At 55.8% G+C, this 15,962-nt stretch overlaps 1 protein-coding gene across 1 annotated transcript in view; it reads left to right on the forward strand.

Annotated features, from left to right (window-relative positions):
- TBC1D24 (TBC1 domain family, member 24) overlaps positions 1–6,881 on the forward strand; it is a 30,914-nt gene extending 24,033 nt beyond the window's left edge. The window contains exons 2-8 of the mRNA XM_011967003.1: positions 126–1,205; positions 1,798–1,815; positions 2,319–2,477; positions 3,438–3,501; positions 3,862–3,957; positions 4,294–4,516; positions 4,831–6,881. Of these exons, the coding sequence (XP_011822393.1) occupies positions 241–1,205; positions 1,798–1,815; positions 2,319–2,477; positions 3,438–3,501; positions 3,862–3,957; positions 4,294–4,516; positions 4,831–4,985 (1,680 nt within the window). The 5' untranslated portion in view covers positions 126–240 and the 3' untranslated portion in view covers positions 4,986–6,881. The remainder of the gene's footprint in view (positions 1–125; positions 1,206–1,797; positions 1,816–2,318; positions 2,478–3,437; positions 3,502–3,861; positions 3,958–4,293; positions 4,517–4,830) is intronic.
- The last annotated feature ends 9,081 nt before the right edge of the window (positions 6,882–15,962 follow it).

Below are 15,962 nucleotides of genomic sequence, written 5' to 3' on the forward strand. Positions count from 1 at the left end.
GAGACTCTGTCTCAAAAAAAAAAAAAAGAAAAGAAAAGAAAAGAACACTACATTTGAAAAAATACATTCTTTGAAATGTGAACCTTGAAACACAGATGCAAAAAATGTTTTTTTTCATCCTGCAGAGTGTGAGATGGCAGACAGGTTTGCTGAAAACCCTCAGAAAGGGGGCTGGAGGATTTAGCCGCTCTGTCCTCCCCTCCCTGCAGCCCAGGGCTTCCTCCCTAGCACAGTGGCGCTATGGACTCTCCGGGATACAACTGCTTCGTGGACAGAGACAAGATGGACGCTGCCATCCAGGACCTGGGGCCCAAGGAGCTGAGCTGCACTGAACTGCAGGAACTGAAGCAGCTGGCGCGCCAGGGCTACTGGGCCCAAAGCCACGCCCTGCGGGGAAAGGTGTACCAGCGCCTGATCCGGGACATTCCCTGCCGCACAGTCACGCCCGACGCTAGTGTGTACAGCGACATCGTGGGCAAGATCGTGGGCAAGCACAGCAGCAGCTACCTGCCGCTGCCCGAGTTCGTGGACAACACGCAGGTGCCCAGCTACTGCCTGAATGCGCGCGGTGAGGGGGCCGTGCGCAAGATCCTCCTGTGCATCGCCAACCAGTTCCCCGACATCTCCTTCTGCCCCGCCCTGCCGGCCGTGGTGGCCCTGCTGCTGCACTACAGCATTGACGAAGCCGAGTGCTTCGAGAAGGCCTGCCGCATCCTGGCCTGCAACGACCCCGGCAGGAGGCTGATCGACCAGAGCTTCCTGGCCTTTGAGTCGTCCTGCATGACGTTTGGGGACCTGGTGAACAAGTACTGCCAGGCGGCCCACAAGCTGATGGTGGCCGTGTCAGAGGACGTCCTGCAGGTCTATGCGGACTGGCAGCGCTGGCTGTTTGGGGAGCTGCCCCTCTGCTACTTCGCCCGGGTCTTTGACGTCTTTCTGGTGGAGGGCTACAAGGTGCTGTACCGCGTGGCGCTGGCCATTCTCAAGTTCTTCCACAAGGTGAGGGCCGGGCAGCCCCTGGAGTCGGACAGCGTGAAGCAGGACATCCGCACGTTCGTCAAAGACATCGCCAAGACAGTGTCCCCGGAGAAGCTGCTGGAGAAAGCGTTCGCCATCCGCCTCTTCTCCCGCAAGGAGATCCAGCTCCTGCAGATGGCCAACGAGAAAGCCCTGAAGCAGAAGGGCATCACTGTGAAGCAGAAGAGGTAGGTCCCCGGCAGCCAGTGAGGGGCACGCCCAGGGTAGGGGGCTGGGGCAGGACGTGTCCGGCATGAGCTCATCCTGCTGGCCTCCAGGCGGCCTCTGCCCATGGTCCACCCACCCATCTGTGCATGGCTGGAAAGACACTGAAACAGGAAGGATCTTCCCAGTTACAGCCACAGACGAGGGACATCGGTTCCTATCCTCTGGGACCAGGCCCACGGCTGAGATGAAAGCTGATGCTGGCCACGGGGTCAGAAGGCATCGTGGGAGGCCAGGCCCACTCCCAGGGTTATTTCAGGGCAGCCCCTGCTCCACCCCTCCAGCTCTGGGCTCCATGGCTGGTCTCTGCTGTGGTTGCTGAGCGTGGCCTCCCTGCCTGGAGCACAGCCCCGGGGGAGCAGGGTCAGGGGTTCATGGTGTCCTATGTGCATTTGGCAGCCGGCGCTGTGGTGGTGCCACGCTGCGGTCTGTTGACGTGCAGTCCTCTTTCTTCTGGGCCAGCAAAGGCCTGTCGGGGGATCAGTACTCACACTAACTTCTCCTTGTCTGTTTTATTTTTCTTCTCCATGTCCGTTGCTTTCTCCTGTTTTTCAGTGTGTCACTTTCTAAAAGGTAGGTCTGAAACTGCATCCGCACACCTGGCCTCTGTCTTTCCACCAGGCTGACTCTAGGCCAGCTGATGCTCTGGGTCCCAGGGCTGCTCTCACGGGCCGGCTTCGGCAGTGCTGCCTCTGAGCCGGACTGCTGCTCAGGCGCCTTCTGTCTGTGCGTCTGCCTGCCTCCCTGCCTGTCTGCCTCTGTCATGCTATCTCCTGGTGCTTGGCTCACCCCGAAGCCTTGTCTTGCCAGAGCAGTCATTCTCTGTCCTGATTTCTTAGAGAAAAGGTGCCTTGTCCCCATCCAAGCTGGGCACTCTCCCTTCTGTAACGGGTGGGAGGTGGGGCTCCTGGGAACTTTCTCCCTGTTGGGCACCTAGAACCCGGCCCTAAACCGGGGCAAGCAGGCAAGAAGTTCCCTCTGGGCTTAGTTCCAAAGAGGCTCTGGGGCATACCTTGGGAGACATGGCCTGGCCCCGTACGTGGCTTCGGGCTCTGACCCCTGCTTGCTCCCCTCAGGCAGTTTGTACACTTGGCCGTCCATGCAGAGAACTTCCGCTCAGAGATCGTCAGCGTGAGGGAGATGAGAGACATCTGGTCCTGGGTCCCCGAGCGCTTTGCCCTGTGCCAGCCCCTCCTGCTGTTTTCCTCCCTGCAGCATGGGTACAGCCTGGCCAGGTAACACCCCAAGGGGCCAGAGCGGGTGGCAGAGCTGCCCAGCCACATGTCCTGCCCACAGAGGCTGGAAATGGGCCTCAAACCTGGGCACCTGGTGAGGCCCTGCTTCTTCCTGTGGGGCCTAAGAATCAGGGTCCTTTTCTGGGCTTCTGCCCTCCCCAGGCCACCCAGACTTTGGGAGTCATGGCCAGGCATGCCACAGCTTGGGGCCGTGCAGGTGTCATGAAGACGTGGGAGGCAGAATCCCCACCTCGGAGCTCACAGCATTGTCTTGGTTGGGGGACCATGTGCGTGGCAGGTCCCGGCTGTGCTCGCTCCCCACCCTGTCATCCACATGGTGCTCTGTCAGGGACCCCAGGCCTGCTGCCCTCCAGGGTGGCGCTGCCAGGTGCAGCCAGGGAGCCTCCCTCCAGCCTTAGACAGCATGTGGCCGTGGGAGCTCTGGGTTGGGCCTGGGATGACCTGGAGGTGAGGTAGGCAGAGCTGGTCCAGCCCCCACCCGGCACCGTTCACAGGTTCACAACGCCTCAAGCTTTTTGGCATAGCTGGAGCCACTTCTCCTGGCCCTGCCAAGGACACAAGCCAAGCTTTGGGCGCCACATTGGCAGACACGGGCATCTTTGGCTCCCACGTGCCTGGGCTGTGAGGATGAGCCAAACCTCCCCACCGCGGGGACCTGTTCCTCTGGTTCCTACTTCCCCAGCCCCTGGCGCTTGGCTCTGCACCGGGGCCTTCCGCTGCAGGCCTCTCCCCTGAGTCACTCCAGGGCAGGCTGTCCTGGGGATGGCAGAAAAGGGCCAGGTGAGAAGAACACCTGGGTGAGGGTGTTGTCGGGACCCAGAGAGAAGGAAGCACAGTTCCTAGGTCTTCCACCCCAAGACAGGTGGGGCCAGTGGAGGCTGCAGGAGGCAGCTGGGAGGGTGTGCAGGGTGACAGCTGGCATGCGTGTCTCTACGCCAGGTTCTACTTCCAGTGTGAAGGACATGAGCCTACCCTCTTGCTCATCAAGACCACGCAGAAGGAGGTGAGCACGGACCCGGGAGCCAGGGCTGGCTCTGATGGGCTCCGGAGCCTAGGCCTCCTGGGCGGGAGCCAGAGTTAGAGCGTGGGTGTGGCCAGCACATGGGGCTCATCCCACGCTCGGGGTCACAAGGGGAAGTAAGACTGTCCCCAACACAGCCCCCACCCACCCTTATTGCCAGCCCCAAGCCAGGGGCAGGGTGCACGCATGCTGCCTTGCCTACACAACCCCTGCCCTGGGGTGGGGGTGGGAGACGGCAATGCCTGCACCCCCACCTGTGACTTGGTGGGGCTGGAGTAGGCTGGAGCACAGAGACGCTCCTGGGGGCCTGTGGGCACAGCCTCACCCAGACCTTTCCCCCAGGTGTGTGGTGCTTACCTGTCCACAGACTGGAGTGAGAGAAATAAGTTTGGAGGCAAACTGGGCTTCTTTGGGACCGGAGAATGCTTTGTCTTTAGGGTGAGTGGGGCCAAGTGCCCCCCAACCCCCATGCAGACCCTGTAGCTGCATTGCTCTGGGAGCACCCGCCTGCCCTGGGGACACTGTTTGATGTCACCATGGCAGTCACCCAGCAGCATCATCGCCATGTGTGCTTCGGGTTTGATCTTTCAGCCGCGCGCTGCTCCGAGGCAGGGGGGCTTATCTGCTCGAGCCACCACCTCCCCAGCCCCTGGCTCGGGCTGCACCCACCTTGGGCTCTGGGTGCAGATTCGTGGGATGAAACAGGCTGTGGCTCTGGGGCAGAGGGTCCTGCAAGTGCCTGCACCAGCTCCTCATGCTCTGCTTCCACCCCAGCTGCAGCCTGAGGTGCAGCGCTACGAGTGGGTGGTGATCAAGCACCCTGAGCTGACCAAGCCCCCACCCTTGACGGCTGCCGAGCCCACCGCCCCGCTCAGCCACTCCGCCTCCTCAGACCCTGCCGACCGCCTCTCGCCCTTCCTGGCCGCTCGCCACTTCAACCTGCCCTCCAAGACCGAGTCCATGTTCATGGCGGGGGGCAGCGACTGCCTCATCGTGGGTGAGTGCCAGCAGACGGGGCCCTGGGATGAGGGTGTGGGGGTCCGGGCAGCTGAAGCTGCTGCACCCAGCCCTCCCTGACCGGGGTGGCAGAGAAGAGGCCCTGGGTGTCGGGGTGGACCAGGCACGATGGGTGAGAGGGAGCTGGGAGGGAGCGACCAGCCTGGACAGCTAGTCCTGGGGGCTATGGAGGGTCAAGGGTCTGTGCGGTTTCAGAGAGGCCCGTGCAGGGCAGGACAGCTGGGACAGCAGGTGAGGTGCCTGGGGCAGTGCTGATGGGGCAGTCAGGCCGCAACTGACCTGAGCATCCTGCAGGGGGAGGAGGTGGCCAGGCGCTCTACATTGATGGGGACCTGAACCGGGGCCGCACAAGCCACTGTGACACCTTCAACAACCAGCCCCTCTGCTCTGAGAACTTCCTCATCGCTGCTGTGGAGGCCTGGGGCTTCCAGGACCCTGACACCCAGTGACAGCCTGTGCCACGGTGACTGAGCCGCGGTGGGGTGGTGGGCCAAGGCTGGGCTGCCGCCTTGGGCAGCAGAGAGCAGATGAGACCCCCCACGTGGTGGGCAGGGTTGGGGGACAGCAGGGCCCCGTGGCCGAGCCTGGCGTTGCCTGGACCTGCTGCTGCCTCTACCTGGGGTTTGGGCTGGGCTTCCCCAGTCCACCTGCATCTGGGTCAGAGCTGGAGGGGCTGCAGTGCCCCCAGCCCCACCCAGAGCTGGCATAGGAAGTACCTTCCTCCTCCTTGGAGGCTTCCTTAGCCCAAGGCCGTGGGAGTGTCTGGGTCTTGCTGCCCCTGAGCTTCTCTATGCAGCCTGAGCCCCTGGGGTGGGAGTGGAATGGCAGCGGGAACGTGCAGCGGAGGGTGGGCTTGTGGTGCCCCCTGCTGGTGCCGCGTAGCATCGCACCCTCCCGAGCAGGGCCCTGCAGCCTGGCTGACTGGCGACTGAATCCCAGAGTACATCCTGAGAAGAGACTGGCACCCTTGGGCCTGCCCCCTGGCAGACCCCACCTCCTGTCCCGGGCCTTTGCCCCAGTTCCCTCCCCAGGCCTCCTGGGCCACCTCTCTCAGTAACCCTGCTTGGCCGGCTCTGAGGCTCCCCTGGGCTGCGTTTGGGAGCTGCTGGGTGGGAGGAGGAGGGTGGGATTTGTGCTGGGCTCCACCCCCAGGGAGGGTGGGAGCTGGAGGGAATGTCACATGTCCTTGTGTTTCTGCAGAGCCTGAAGCTTTTGCTGGGCCTCCCTGCGTGTTCCCATCTGAAGAGGTGGCCCCGGGAGAGGCCCTCAGGGACCGACCCAGACCAGCAAGCTCGATTTCCAGGGGTCTGCCCAGAGAAGCCTGGACCCAGGGGACTTCTCAGCCCCCCTCCGTTCCAGCCCAGGCCTCCTTGAGTTCTTGTAGCCTCTGCAGCTGCCCATTTCACCTCTTTGTCATTGCAGTGACCTGGGGCCCAAGGTCACGCCCAAGCCCCTCTTTGTGGCATGCTCATCTCAGTTCATCCCCAGCTGCTTCTCTGCACCAGGCCCTGCGCCCTCCCCAGGCCCTGGCCACCCAGCACCTCCTTGGCCACCTTGCATGGATGCATGTCCCCCCTCTGTCCTTCTTGTGGTGCTGTGGCTGGCCACATGTCAGGGTTTTCTCTCATCTTACAGCCTTTGGGCCCCTGGGCCCCTGCCCTGCCTAAGCCCTGCACTGGCCAGACACAGGTAGGTGCCAAGGGAGGCCTTGCCTCTGGGCACTGTAGGGGGCAGCCCCCTGCCTTGTGACCTCCCTCCGTGCCCTGTGACCTCCTTCAGCTGGTATTGAGGGTCTGGCCACCACGGAGGGGAGAAGGGAGAAGTGGAGGCCCGAGTGGCTGTTCTGGGACCATGGAGGCCTGGGTCACAGATACAGGTACTAGCAGTCCTGCCCCTACTTCCGTCCCTGCTGGTCTCCAGCCAGTGCCACTTGGAGTCCCCTGCACCGTGCCACTGTCCATCCCCACACCGTTGCCTGCTCCTCCCATGAGGCTTCAGCCTCCCCTGACCATCTGCTCACGTAGCCTCTGACTGGGCCCACAGTGGTGCAGGAGGAAGGACCGGGAACTCTGCGTGGCTTTGGGCAAGCTGACAAACCCATCTGGAACTCAGTTTCCCCAACTGTGAAATGGGGCCAGTCCCCATGCCCTGCTGTCCTCCTCACAGGACTGTTGAGAGGCTCACAGGGGGACAGGGTGAATCCCTCTCTCCGGGAGAGGTATGGGAGGGAAGTCGCCACTCATCTCACAGCCCGCCGCAGCCCTCCAGGCCCCCGCCTGAGTCCCCAAGGCCCTCATCTGTACCGCCAGCTTTGGTGTTCATTAAACATGGTCTTGCTGCATCAACTCCAGGGCTCCAAGCTGAGTCTGATCTCTTCAGCCAGGGGCCTCCGGGGGCTTCCTGGGCCTACAGCCAAGCAGGTGTGGGAGGCTGCCCGCTGCAGTGCTCACCCACATTCTATGACTGGAATGCTGCAAGCCTCTTCCAGAGGGAGCCCTCCAGGAGCAGGGAAGTCATATCCGAGGACCATTTGTAGGTTTCCCTCTGCAAACTTCCTGAACTGGGTGGTGACTTTTCTGGCGAGTTAAGTCCAGTAGGTTCTGCGTGGCTGCCCCGGGGGGCCCCACCCTGGCCTTGCAGTGATCTGGACCAGGAAGACGGATTGCTGCTGGCTCATGATTTCCACATCATGAGCGAAGTTCTTTGTTTTTTGTGTGCATGCAAAATGTTGTTTCTTTAAATTTAATCTCTTTTCCTAACTTTTCTAACCTAGAAGGTATGTGTGATTATTATCTTTTTTATTCTTATCACTATACTTATTATCTGATATTAGGCATTCCCAAATAGAACATAATTTATTTTGTTAATGTTCTCTATTTCTTCTTGATTATTTATTAGCTTTGGATGTTAAAAATTAGCCAAAAGTGGCTGCTCTGCCTATGGAGTAGCCATTCTTTGTTAAAAAAAAAAAAAAAAAAAAATAGTGTTTTTTTTTTTTTTTTGAGACGGAGTCTCACTCTGTCCCCCCGGGCTGGAGTGCAGTGGCGCGATCTCGGCTCACCGCAAGCTCCCCCTCCCAGGCTCCCGCCATTTTCCTGCCTCAGCCTCCCGAGTAGCTGGGACTACAGGCATGCACCACCAAGCCCGGCTAATTTTTTTGTGTTTTTAGTAGAGACGGGGTTTCACCATGTTAGCCAGGATGGTCTAGAGCTCCTGACCTTGTGATCCGCCCGCCTCAGCCTCCCAAAGTGCTGGAATTACAGGCGTGAGCCACTGCGCCCGGCCCTTTTTTTTTTTTTTTTGAGACGGAGTCGCCCAGGCCAGTGGCCGGATCTCGGCTCACTGCAACCTCCGCCTCCCAGGTTCAAGCGATTCTCCTGCCTCAGCCTCCTGAGTAGCTGGGATTACAGGCACACGCCACCATGCCCAGCTAAATATTTTTTTGGTATTTTCAGTAGAGGCGGAGTTTTACCATGTTGGTCAGGCTTGTCTTGAACTCCTGACCTTGTGATCCACCCACCTCAGCCTCCCAAAGTGCAGGGATTACAGGGGTGAGCCACTGCGCCTAGCCTATTTTAAAATTTTTTTTAATAGACCACTTTGTGCTGAATAAATGTTTAACATTTATTTTCAAAACAACAATTGAACCTAATTTAAAATAGTTTATTAAATGAATTCATTAAAGCAGATTATATGCCTTTGGGGCTTCAGAAAATCAGTTTAAACAAAAGAACTTATGAGAGCAAGTCATTTGTACTTGAATTTTTTCAGAGTTTTAATGAATTAAAGTATTTTCATTTTTTCTATTTTTGTAAGCCGCGTACTTCATTTTTTGAGTTTTTCAGTGGAATTTGTTTTAAAAAATTTTGAAGATTTCAGAGGCCTTCATATTTCTCTTATCCACTTTCTGAGCCCATAAAGCCTTTGCAGTATCCTTGAGTAGTTTATTTTTAATAATTTAGTTGTGTACCTTTTTATTTTGAAGTAATTTTTGATTTGCAGAAGAGTTGCAGAGATGGTACAGGGTTTCCATGGACCCTCGCCTTCCCCCATGTCAACATCAAAACAAAGAAATTAACACTGTTGCATTGCTGTTAACTAAACCACAGGCCTATTGAGATTGCCCCGTTTTTCCCACTGTCCAGGAATCCATTTAATTTTTACAGTTATTTACTTTCTCACATTTTTACTAAGTCCAGAATATCATCAAACTCACAAAACCACTGGTCAAAAAACCCAAATGGCCACTAATTAGGCAATATAGCACCTGCCTCAAATTTGGATTCATATGGATTTTTTTTCTCCCTTTTTGTAGAGAACAGTCTTGCTATGTTGCCCAGGCTTTTTTTTCTCCCTTTTTGTGGAGAACAGTCTTGCTATGTTGCCCAGGCTAGTCTTGAACCCCTGGGCTCAAGCACTCCTCCCTCCTCCCACCTCTGCCTCCCTAAGTTCTGGGATTACAGGCATGAACCACTGTGCCCAGCTCATCTGGATTTTTGCTGGTTCTCTTTCTCAGCCTAAATGTCCTGTTTGCATGGAGAAATTAATAAATGAAGCAGGAGTGCCAAACAAGCCTCATAGGCTCTTCACCCTACAACATCTATGTTAAGTAGAAAAGTATGTGGATTTTTAAAAATAATCTGGTATAAAGAGTTTTTAAGAATTATCTTCATCATCCTAATATCAGATTGTGCTTGAGAAGTTAGGTACAATGTAATGCGATTCATTGCTAAAAACAAAATGCCTTCCACAGTTGCAGACTCACTCATTTTACCAAACTATGGAATCTGTCTACACCTTTGCTTGGGACCAAGGAAGCAAAGTCATTGAATACCGTGTTCTGTAGACATGTGACCTGTGATAAGGCACAGACAACACGAACTGGCAAAAACATTGGCGTTTGCTCAAAAGCTTATGAGCTAAGGATCAAAGGGAAAAAAGAGCTGTGTGAATAATTTTACCTCTTAGTTCTTATGAAGGATGGTTATCGGACTGGAAAAATGTTTATTGGACTGATGTTTTGGAGCCTCTCAATGAATGTAATAAAAAAATAATGTGTAGTGAGCACAAATGTATGGATTTGCAGCGCAATCCAACTTTGAAAACGTGAAAATAAGTGATTTAGTGATACGTTTGGTTGGTGTTAATTTGAATCCTAAATAAAATTGAGAACTGGTAAAAGAAAGTCACTGTGGAATAACTTGCCATGAGAAGGCTTAGAGGGATGGGAAGTCCTGGACGCCTCTTCTCCAGGATGTCAGAAGAGAGAGGGGAGCGCTAGGTTGACAAGATCGCATCTGCGCATTGTGGTCACCAGTGAGCCTCTCTGCTGAGGCAACAGGTACGTGATGCCACATCTGCAGCCATGGCTGGTGAGAACAGCACCATTCCCTGATCTGTCTTGTTTTCTTTTGTTCCTAGTGCCTGTTGTGTGGACAACTGCACTCAGCAGAGTTTTAGGGAGACTTAGAGGAGCCGCCATGAAGAATCAGCATCAGACGCCTCATCAGGAATCCCTGGCAAGACCGGCTGTGGTGGCTCACACCTGGAATCCCAAGACTTTAGGAGGCTGAGGTGGGTGGATTGTTCGAGGCCAGGAGTTTGAGACCAGCCTGGGCAGCATAGGGAGACTCCATCTCCACAAACAAATAACAAAGAATGTCATGTGTAAAACCGAGTATCAAAAAGCAAACTCAACCTTTCTCATTCAGAATTTCAAAATGAGTATTTCCTTTGGAAGTTTGCATATATATATATTTGTTTTGAAATGGAGTCTTGCTCTGTTGCCCAGGCTGGAGTGCAGTGGCGCAATCTTGGCTCACTGCAAGCTCCACCTCCTGGGTTCACATCATTCTCCTGCCTCAGCCTCCCGAGTAGCTGGGACTACAGGCGCCCACCACCATGCCCGGCTAATTTTTTGTATTTTTAGTAGAGACAGGGTTTCACCATGGTCTCGATCTCCTGACCTTGTGATCCGCCTGCCTCGGCCTCCCAAAGTGCTGGGATTACAGACGTGAGCCACTGCACCCGGTCACATCAATATTAATGAATGTCTTTTCTTTTTTTTTTTTTTTCGTTTGAGATGGAATCTTGCTCTGTCACCCAGCCTGGAATGCAGTGGTGCGATCTTAGCTCACTGCAACTTCCAACTCCCAGGTTTGAGGGATCCTCCTGCTTCAGCCTCCTGAGTAGCTGGGATTACAGGTGCCTGCCACCATGCCCGGCTAATTTTTGTATTTTTAGTAGAGACGGAGTTTCACCATGTTGGCCGGGCTGGTACCTAACTCCTGGCCTCAAGTTAGCTCCTGCCTCAGCCTCCCAAAGTGCTGGGATTACAGGGGGGTGAGCCACCGTGCCCGGCCACATGTCTTTTCTAGTACCTTGTGTTTAATTGTGGATCTGTATAATACAAAGAAAAACAGAATGCCTTTTTTCTTTTGAGCCCTGCACAGATGGCCCCTCCCTGTCCAGTTCCTCCAGTGAGCCCGAGGCTGCCGGGGGTCCTCCCTGCAGCTGCTGCGGAACCTCTGCCTGCCGTCATGTGAGCTGCCTCTGTCCACTCTATCCTCTCCCCCAGACTGGCCACGGGGGTGGCCCCTTCCTGCCAAGCCCTCTTTCTTTGCTTCTCTGAACACCTTCCTGCAGTGCCTTCAGCGGACTGTTGGGGCAGCGGCTCGGAGGCCACTCCCGGGTCTGAGAGGCCTCCTGGTCTGCTAGCCTGGCAGGAAGCTTGGCCCCCAACACAGCCACAGCTCTCTGGCACCAGGTTTCTTTCAGTTCCTCTGAACTGAGAGCCTCTGCTTCCCGGCCTTTGCATGTGCTGTTTGCCACTCCTCATGCCTGGGCCCCAGCGTCCCTCCCAGGATTTCCCTGAGCTCTCTGCCGAGGCTGGGTCCCCATTCTAGCTTCACAGCACCTGAGACAGGGGTTGGCTGGTCTCCCCGCCCCGTCCTGAAGACTGTCAGCCTCAAGGGGCAGGAGCGCTCAGCACTGCAGAATGAACTGAGGCCCCTTTGGGTCGGTCTGTGCTGCTGCTGTGTGTTCAGGGCAATCGGAGATTTTTCAGGTGTGTTCCTGGGGCCTGTGGTGGTGGGACACCCCCTTCCCCCGCCCACCACGCTCCCTGCAGTAACTCTTCCACTTACTGTAAGTGCACGGGCTGTCTTGTGGTTGACGTTAGGACATACACTCAGGCCAGAATTGGGCAAGACTGTTGCTGAGCGGGGCGTGCAGAGCACTCTGGCCTGGGAGGTGGGGCGCCGGGCTGCTTCCTCCTACAAGCCAGCTCAGGGTGGGGCTGGTGTCTGCCCAGAGCTTGGTCAGGCAGTGCCGCCCCCTCCCCTCCTGCTGCCTCTACCACCAGCCTTCCCTCAGGCTGTTTCCTGGACCTAGTCTGTGGCAGGTGTCCGGGGCACATTCTCCCCTCTAGGTTGCCATGAAACTGTTTCATTGTCCTTTCAAAAAAATTGAAGTGAAATTGACATACTATCCAATCATTTCAACGACGCCAGACAGAGGTGGTGGGTGCATGAATGAGAGTGTTGGGCATCCACCACCTCTAGTTCCATGGCATTTCCCCATTCCTAAAGGAAAACCTGTCCCCAGCAAGTAGTTGCTCCCCATTCCTCTCTATCTTATGGCTTTGGGTTTCGTTTTCTTTTCTTTCTTTTTTTTTTTTTTTTTGAGACGGAGTCTCGCTCTGTCGCCCAAACTGGAGTGCGGTGGCCGGATCTCAGCTCACTGCAAGCTTTGCCTTTCGGGTTCACACCATTCTCCTGCCTCAGCCTCCCGAGTAGCTGGGACTACAGGCGCCCACCACCTCTCCCGGCTAGTTTTTTGTATTTTTTAGTAGAGACGGGGTTTCACCGGGTTAGCCAGGAAGAATTGGGCAAGACTGTTGCTGAGCGGGGCGTGCAGAGCACTCTGGCCTGGGAGGTGGGGCGCCGGGCTGCTTCCTCCTACAAGCCAGCTCAGGGTGGGGCTGGTGTCTGCCCAGAGCTTGGTCAGGCAGTGCCGCCCCCTCCCCTCCTGCTGCCTCTACCACCAGCCTTCCCTCAGGCTGTTTCCTGGACCTAGTCTGTGGCAGGTGTCCGGGGCACATTCTCCCCTCTAGGTTGCCATGAAACTGTTTCATTGTCCTTTCAAAAAAATTGAAGTGAAATTGACATACTATCCAATCATTTCAACGACGCCAGACAGAGGTGGTGGGTGCATGAATGAGAGTGTTGGGCATCCACCACCTCTAGTTCCATGGCATTTCCCCATTCCTAAAGGAAAACCTGTCCCCAGCAAGTAGTTGCTCCCCATTCCTCTCTATCTTATGGCTTTGGGTTTCGTTTTCTTTTCTTTCTTTTTTTTTTTTTTTTTTTTTGAGACAGAGTCTCGCTCTGTCACCCAAGCTGGAGTGCAGTGGCACGATCTCGGCTCACTGCAACCTCCCCTTCCTGGGTTCAAGTGATTCTTCTACCTCAGTCTCCCTAGTAGCTGGGATTACAGGCACACACCACCACGCCCAGCTAATTTTTGCATTTTTAGTAGAGACAGGATTTCACCATGTCAGCCAGGCTGGTCTCCAACTGCTGACCATAGGTGATCTGCTCACCTTGGTCTCACAAAGTGCTGGGATTACAGGCATGAGCCACTTGCACCCGACCAGTCTCTGACTTACTTAAATACAAACTGGATCAGTTTCTCCTCTGCTCTATGCCCTCTCTTCATCTTTTAAGTCCTAATTCAGAGATCACCTCTTCTGGGACCCACTGAGCTAGTCCCAGCACCTCCTTCCCTTGTCCCCGCTGCTTCTAGGAACCACGTTTCTGGTGTAGCGTTGGCTGTGCCGTTGGGGATGCTACTGCCCCCTGGTGGGCCGCCAGGTCTTGCGGGACTCTAACTTGTCTTTGGCAGGGGCCTCACTCAGCACCTGGCACAATAGGAGGTGCTCAGGGAACTGAACGAATGGGTCAGGGTCTGAGACGGGCAGGGGCTGCGGTGGTGACCCCTGTCCCCCTGGGTGGAATGTGAGAGGCTATGTTGGCCTTCAGGGTGCACCCCAAGACCAGACATGGGGTCTGGGCTGCCCAGGGCTGAGCATTTATCTGACACCCGTTCTGAGAACCAGGTCGTGGTGCAGGTGCAGCCCCTGGTCCTGGTCATTTGGAAGTTTGTGTCAAAAAAAACCCCAAATGGCCACTAATTAGGCACTATAGCACCTGTGAGCCAATGGGGTCCTCCACCTGCCCACCTGCCTGCGGAAGCAGCACCGCACACTGCCACCTGGTGGTCAGGGTCGGCGGGACTCCCTGCCCACCCCGCCGGGTCCTTGAAGAGGAGGACCCACTCACGCCCTTCTCCATCAACCCTGAAAGCTTGGGATGAGCAAGAAGGGGGAGCTGCCCTGTCCTTGGGGTCATTGCAGTCGTCCGCCTCCGACCTCTCTCCCCTTCAGTGCCTGCTGTCCAGCGAGAGCAGCTCAGGGCTCCACCTCCCCTGCCACCCTCGACTTTGGGGAGCCTCCTTGCACCAAGCAGCTTGTGCGGCGCCGAGTCCTACTTGCACCTTGTTGTCTTTACCTCTGGCATGTTTTTTTATTAAAAAAAAAATTCCGGCCGGGCACGGTGGCTCACGCCTGTAATCCCAGCACTTTGGGAGGCTGAGGCAGGCAGATCATGGGGTCAGGAGATCGAGACCATCCTGGCTAACACGGTGAAACCCCATCTCTACTAAAAGTACAAAAAATTAGCCTGGCATGGTGGCGGGCGCCTGTAGTCCCAGCTACTTGGGAGGCTGAGGCAGGAAAATGGCTTGAACCCGGGAGGCGGAGTTTGCAGTGATCCAAGATCGCGCCACTGCACTCCAGCCTGGGCGGCAGAGCCAGACCCCGTCTCAAAAAAAAAAAAAAAAATTCACTGTATCATTGTTTAAGCCTTAACTTTTAATGATAACAAAATAAAGCACCTTTGGTCATACCCCTGATGGTATACCTGTGTTCTTGGCCCATTTCCTTTGGCCCTGCTGGGGCCACACGTCTCTCCTGGAAGCAGGTCGAGAGTGCCCGGTGCCATCTCCCAGCGTTGTGCATCTCTGGGTGTGTCCTCAGGGCAACTCAGAAGGATGGCTGTCTCCAGGAGCAGGCATCTGCAGGGACACTGTCGTCTGCAGATGAGGCTGCCCCCCAGCCCTTTGTGATGGCTTTCTCGGGAGAAGTTCATCTCCCCAGTCACTCATGAGACTTTATTCCTCGTCTCTTTATCCCCATCCTCCCCTACCCTTGCTGGGGTGTCTGCAAAATGCCGCTGGTCCCTCCTGCAGGAGCCCACCCTGCATCTCTCTACTGTTCCTGTTGGGGTCTCTGAATTGAGTTTCTCCAAGTTCCTCCCCCAGTTCCTGGAAATCCCCGTTGCTGTAGCAGTGACAGGCCAGGGGCTCGTGACCTGTGGTTTCACGCCAAGAGGGAAGTAGCTGTGAGGGGGGGAGAGAGATGTGTGTCCCTGGCCATCCCCACCCCAGAGGCCACTCCACCCTGGGGTTCTGCCTGGTGCTGGGAGACCAAGGAGAAGGAGATCTGGGTCCTTCCTGGCCCTGTCACTGGTCATCAGTCAGCTGCGGAGCCCACCACAGAGGCAGGCCCTGGAGCTCCAGTTTCAGGTTCCCTCGGCAGCTGCTACCTGGATGCCTGGCAATGCTCTGAACCTTCTGAGGCTTGTTTCCCTGACCAGGAAATGAGGGTCACGGTGAGAGTGAGGGGTGATGGTGCCCAGACAGGGCCTGGCCCACCCTGGTGCTCAGGAAATACCACCTGTGTGTGTCCGGCACCCTACCAGGTCAAGGACACAGAAAAAGGGACACAGCGACCCTCAGTGGGAAGGCAGTGAGTGAAAAAAAAAATCACAGGCCGGGCATGGTGACTCACGCCTGTCATCCCAGCATTTTGGGAGGCCGAGGCAGGCAGATCACGAGGTCAAGGGATTGAGACCATTCTGGCCAACATGGTGAAACTCCGTCTCTACTAAAAATACAAAATTTAGCCGGGCATGCTGGCGTGCACCTGTAGTCCCAGCTACTCGGGAGCGTGAGGCAGGAGAATGCTTGAATCTGGGAGGCAGAGGTTGCAGTGAGCCGAGATCATGCCACTGCACTCCAGCCTGCCAATAGAGCAAGATGTTGTCTCAAAAAAAAAAGAAAAAATCAGAGTGTGAGGGGAGCATCCAGAGAGGCGTGAAGGAGGTGCCTGAGGAGGAAGAAGGAGGGGAAGGAAAGGAGGGCTTCCTGGAGAAGGTGGTGTTCTAAATACTGAGGCCCATTTTTATTTTTATTTCTTTTTATTTTCAGACAGAGTCTTGCTCTGTCGCCCAGGCTGGAATGCAGTGACGCGATCTCGGCACACTGCAAGCTCCGCCTCCTGGGTTCAAGCGATTCTCCTGCCTCAG

Source organism: Mandrillus leucophaeus, unplaced genomic scaffold (genome assembly GCF_000951045.1).
Source record: "Mandrillus leucophaeus isolate KB7577 unplaced genomic scaffold, Mleu.le_1.0 Scaffold78, whole genome shotgun sequence".
NCBI lineage: Eukaryota > Metazoa > Chordata > Mammalia > Primates > Cercopithecidae > Mandrillus > Mandrillus leucophaeus.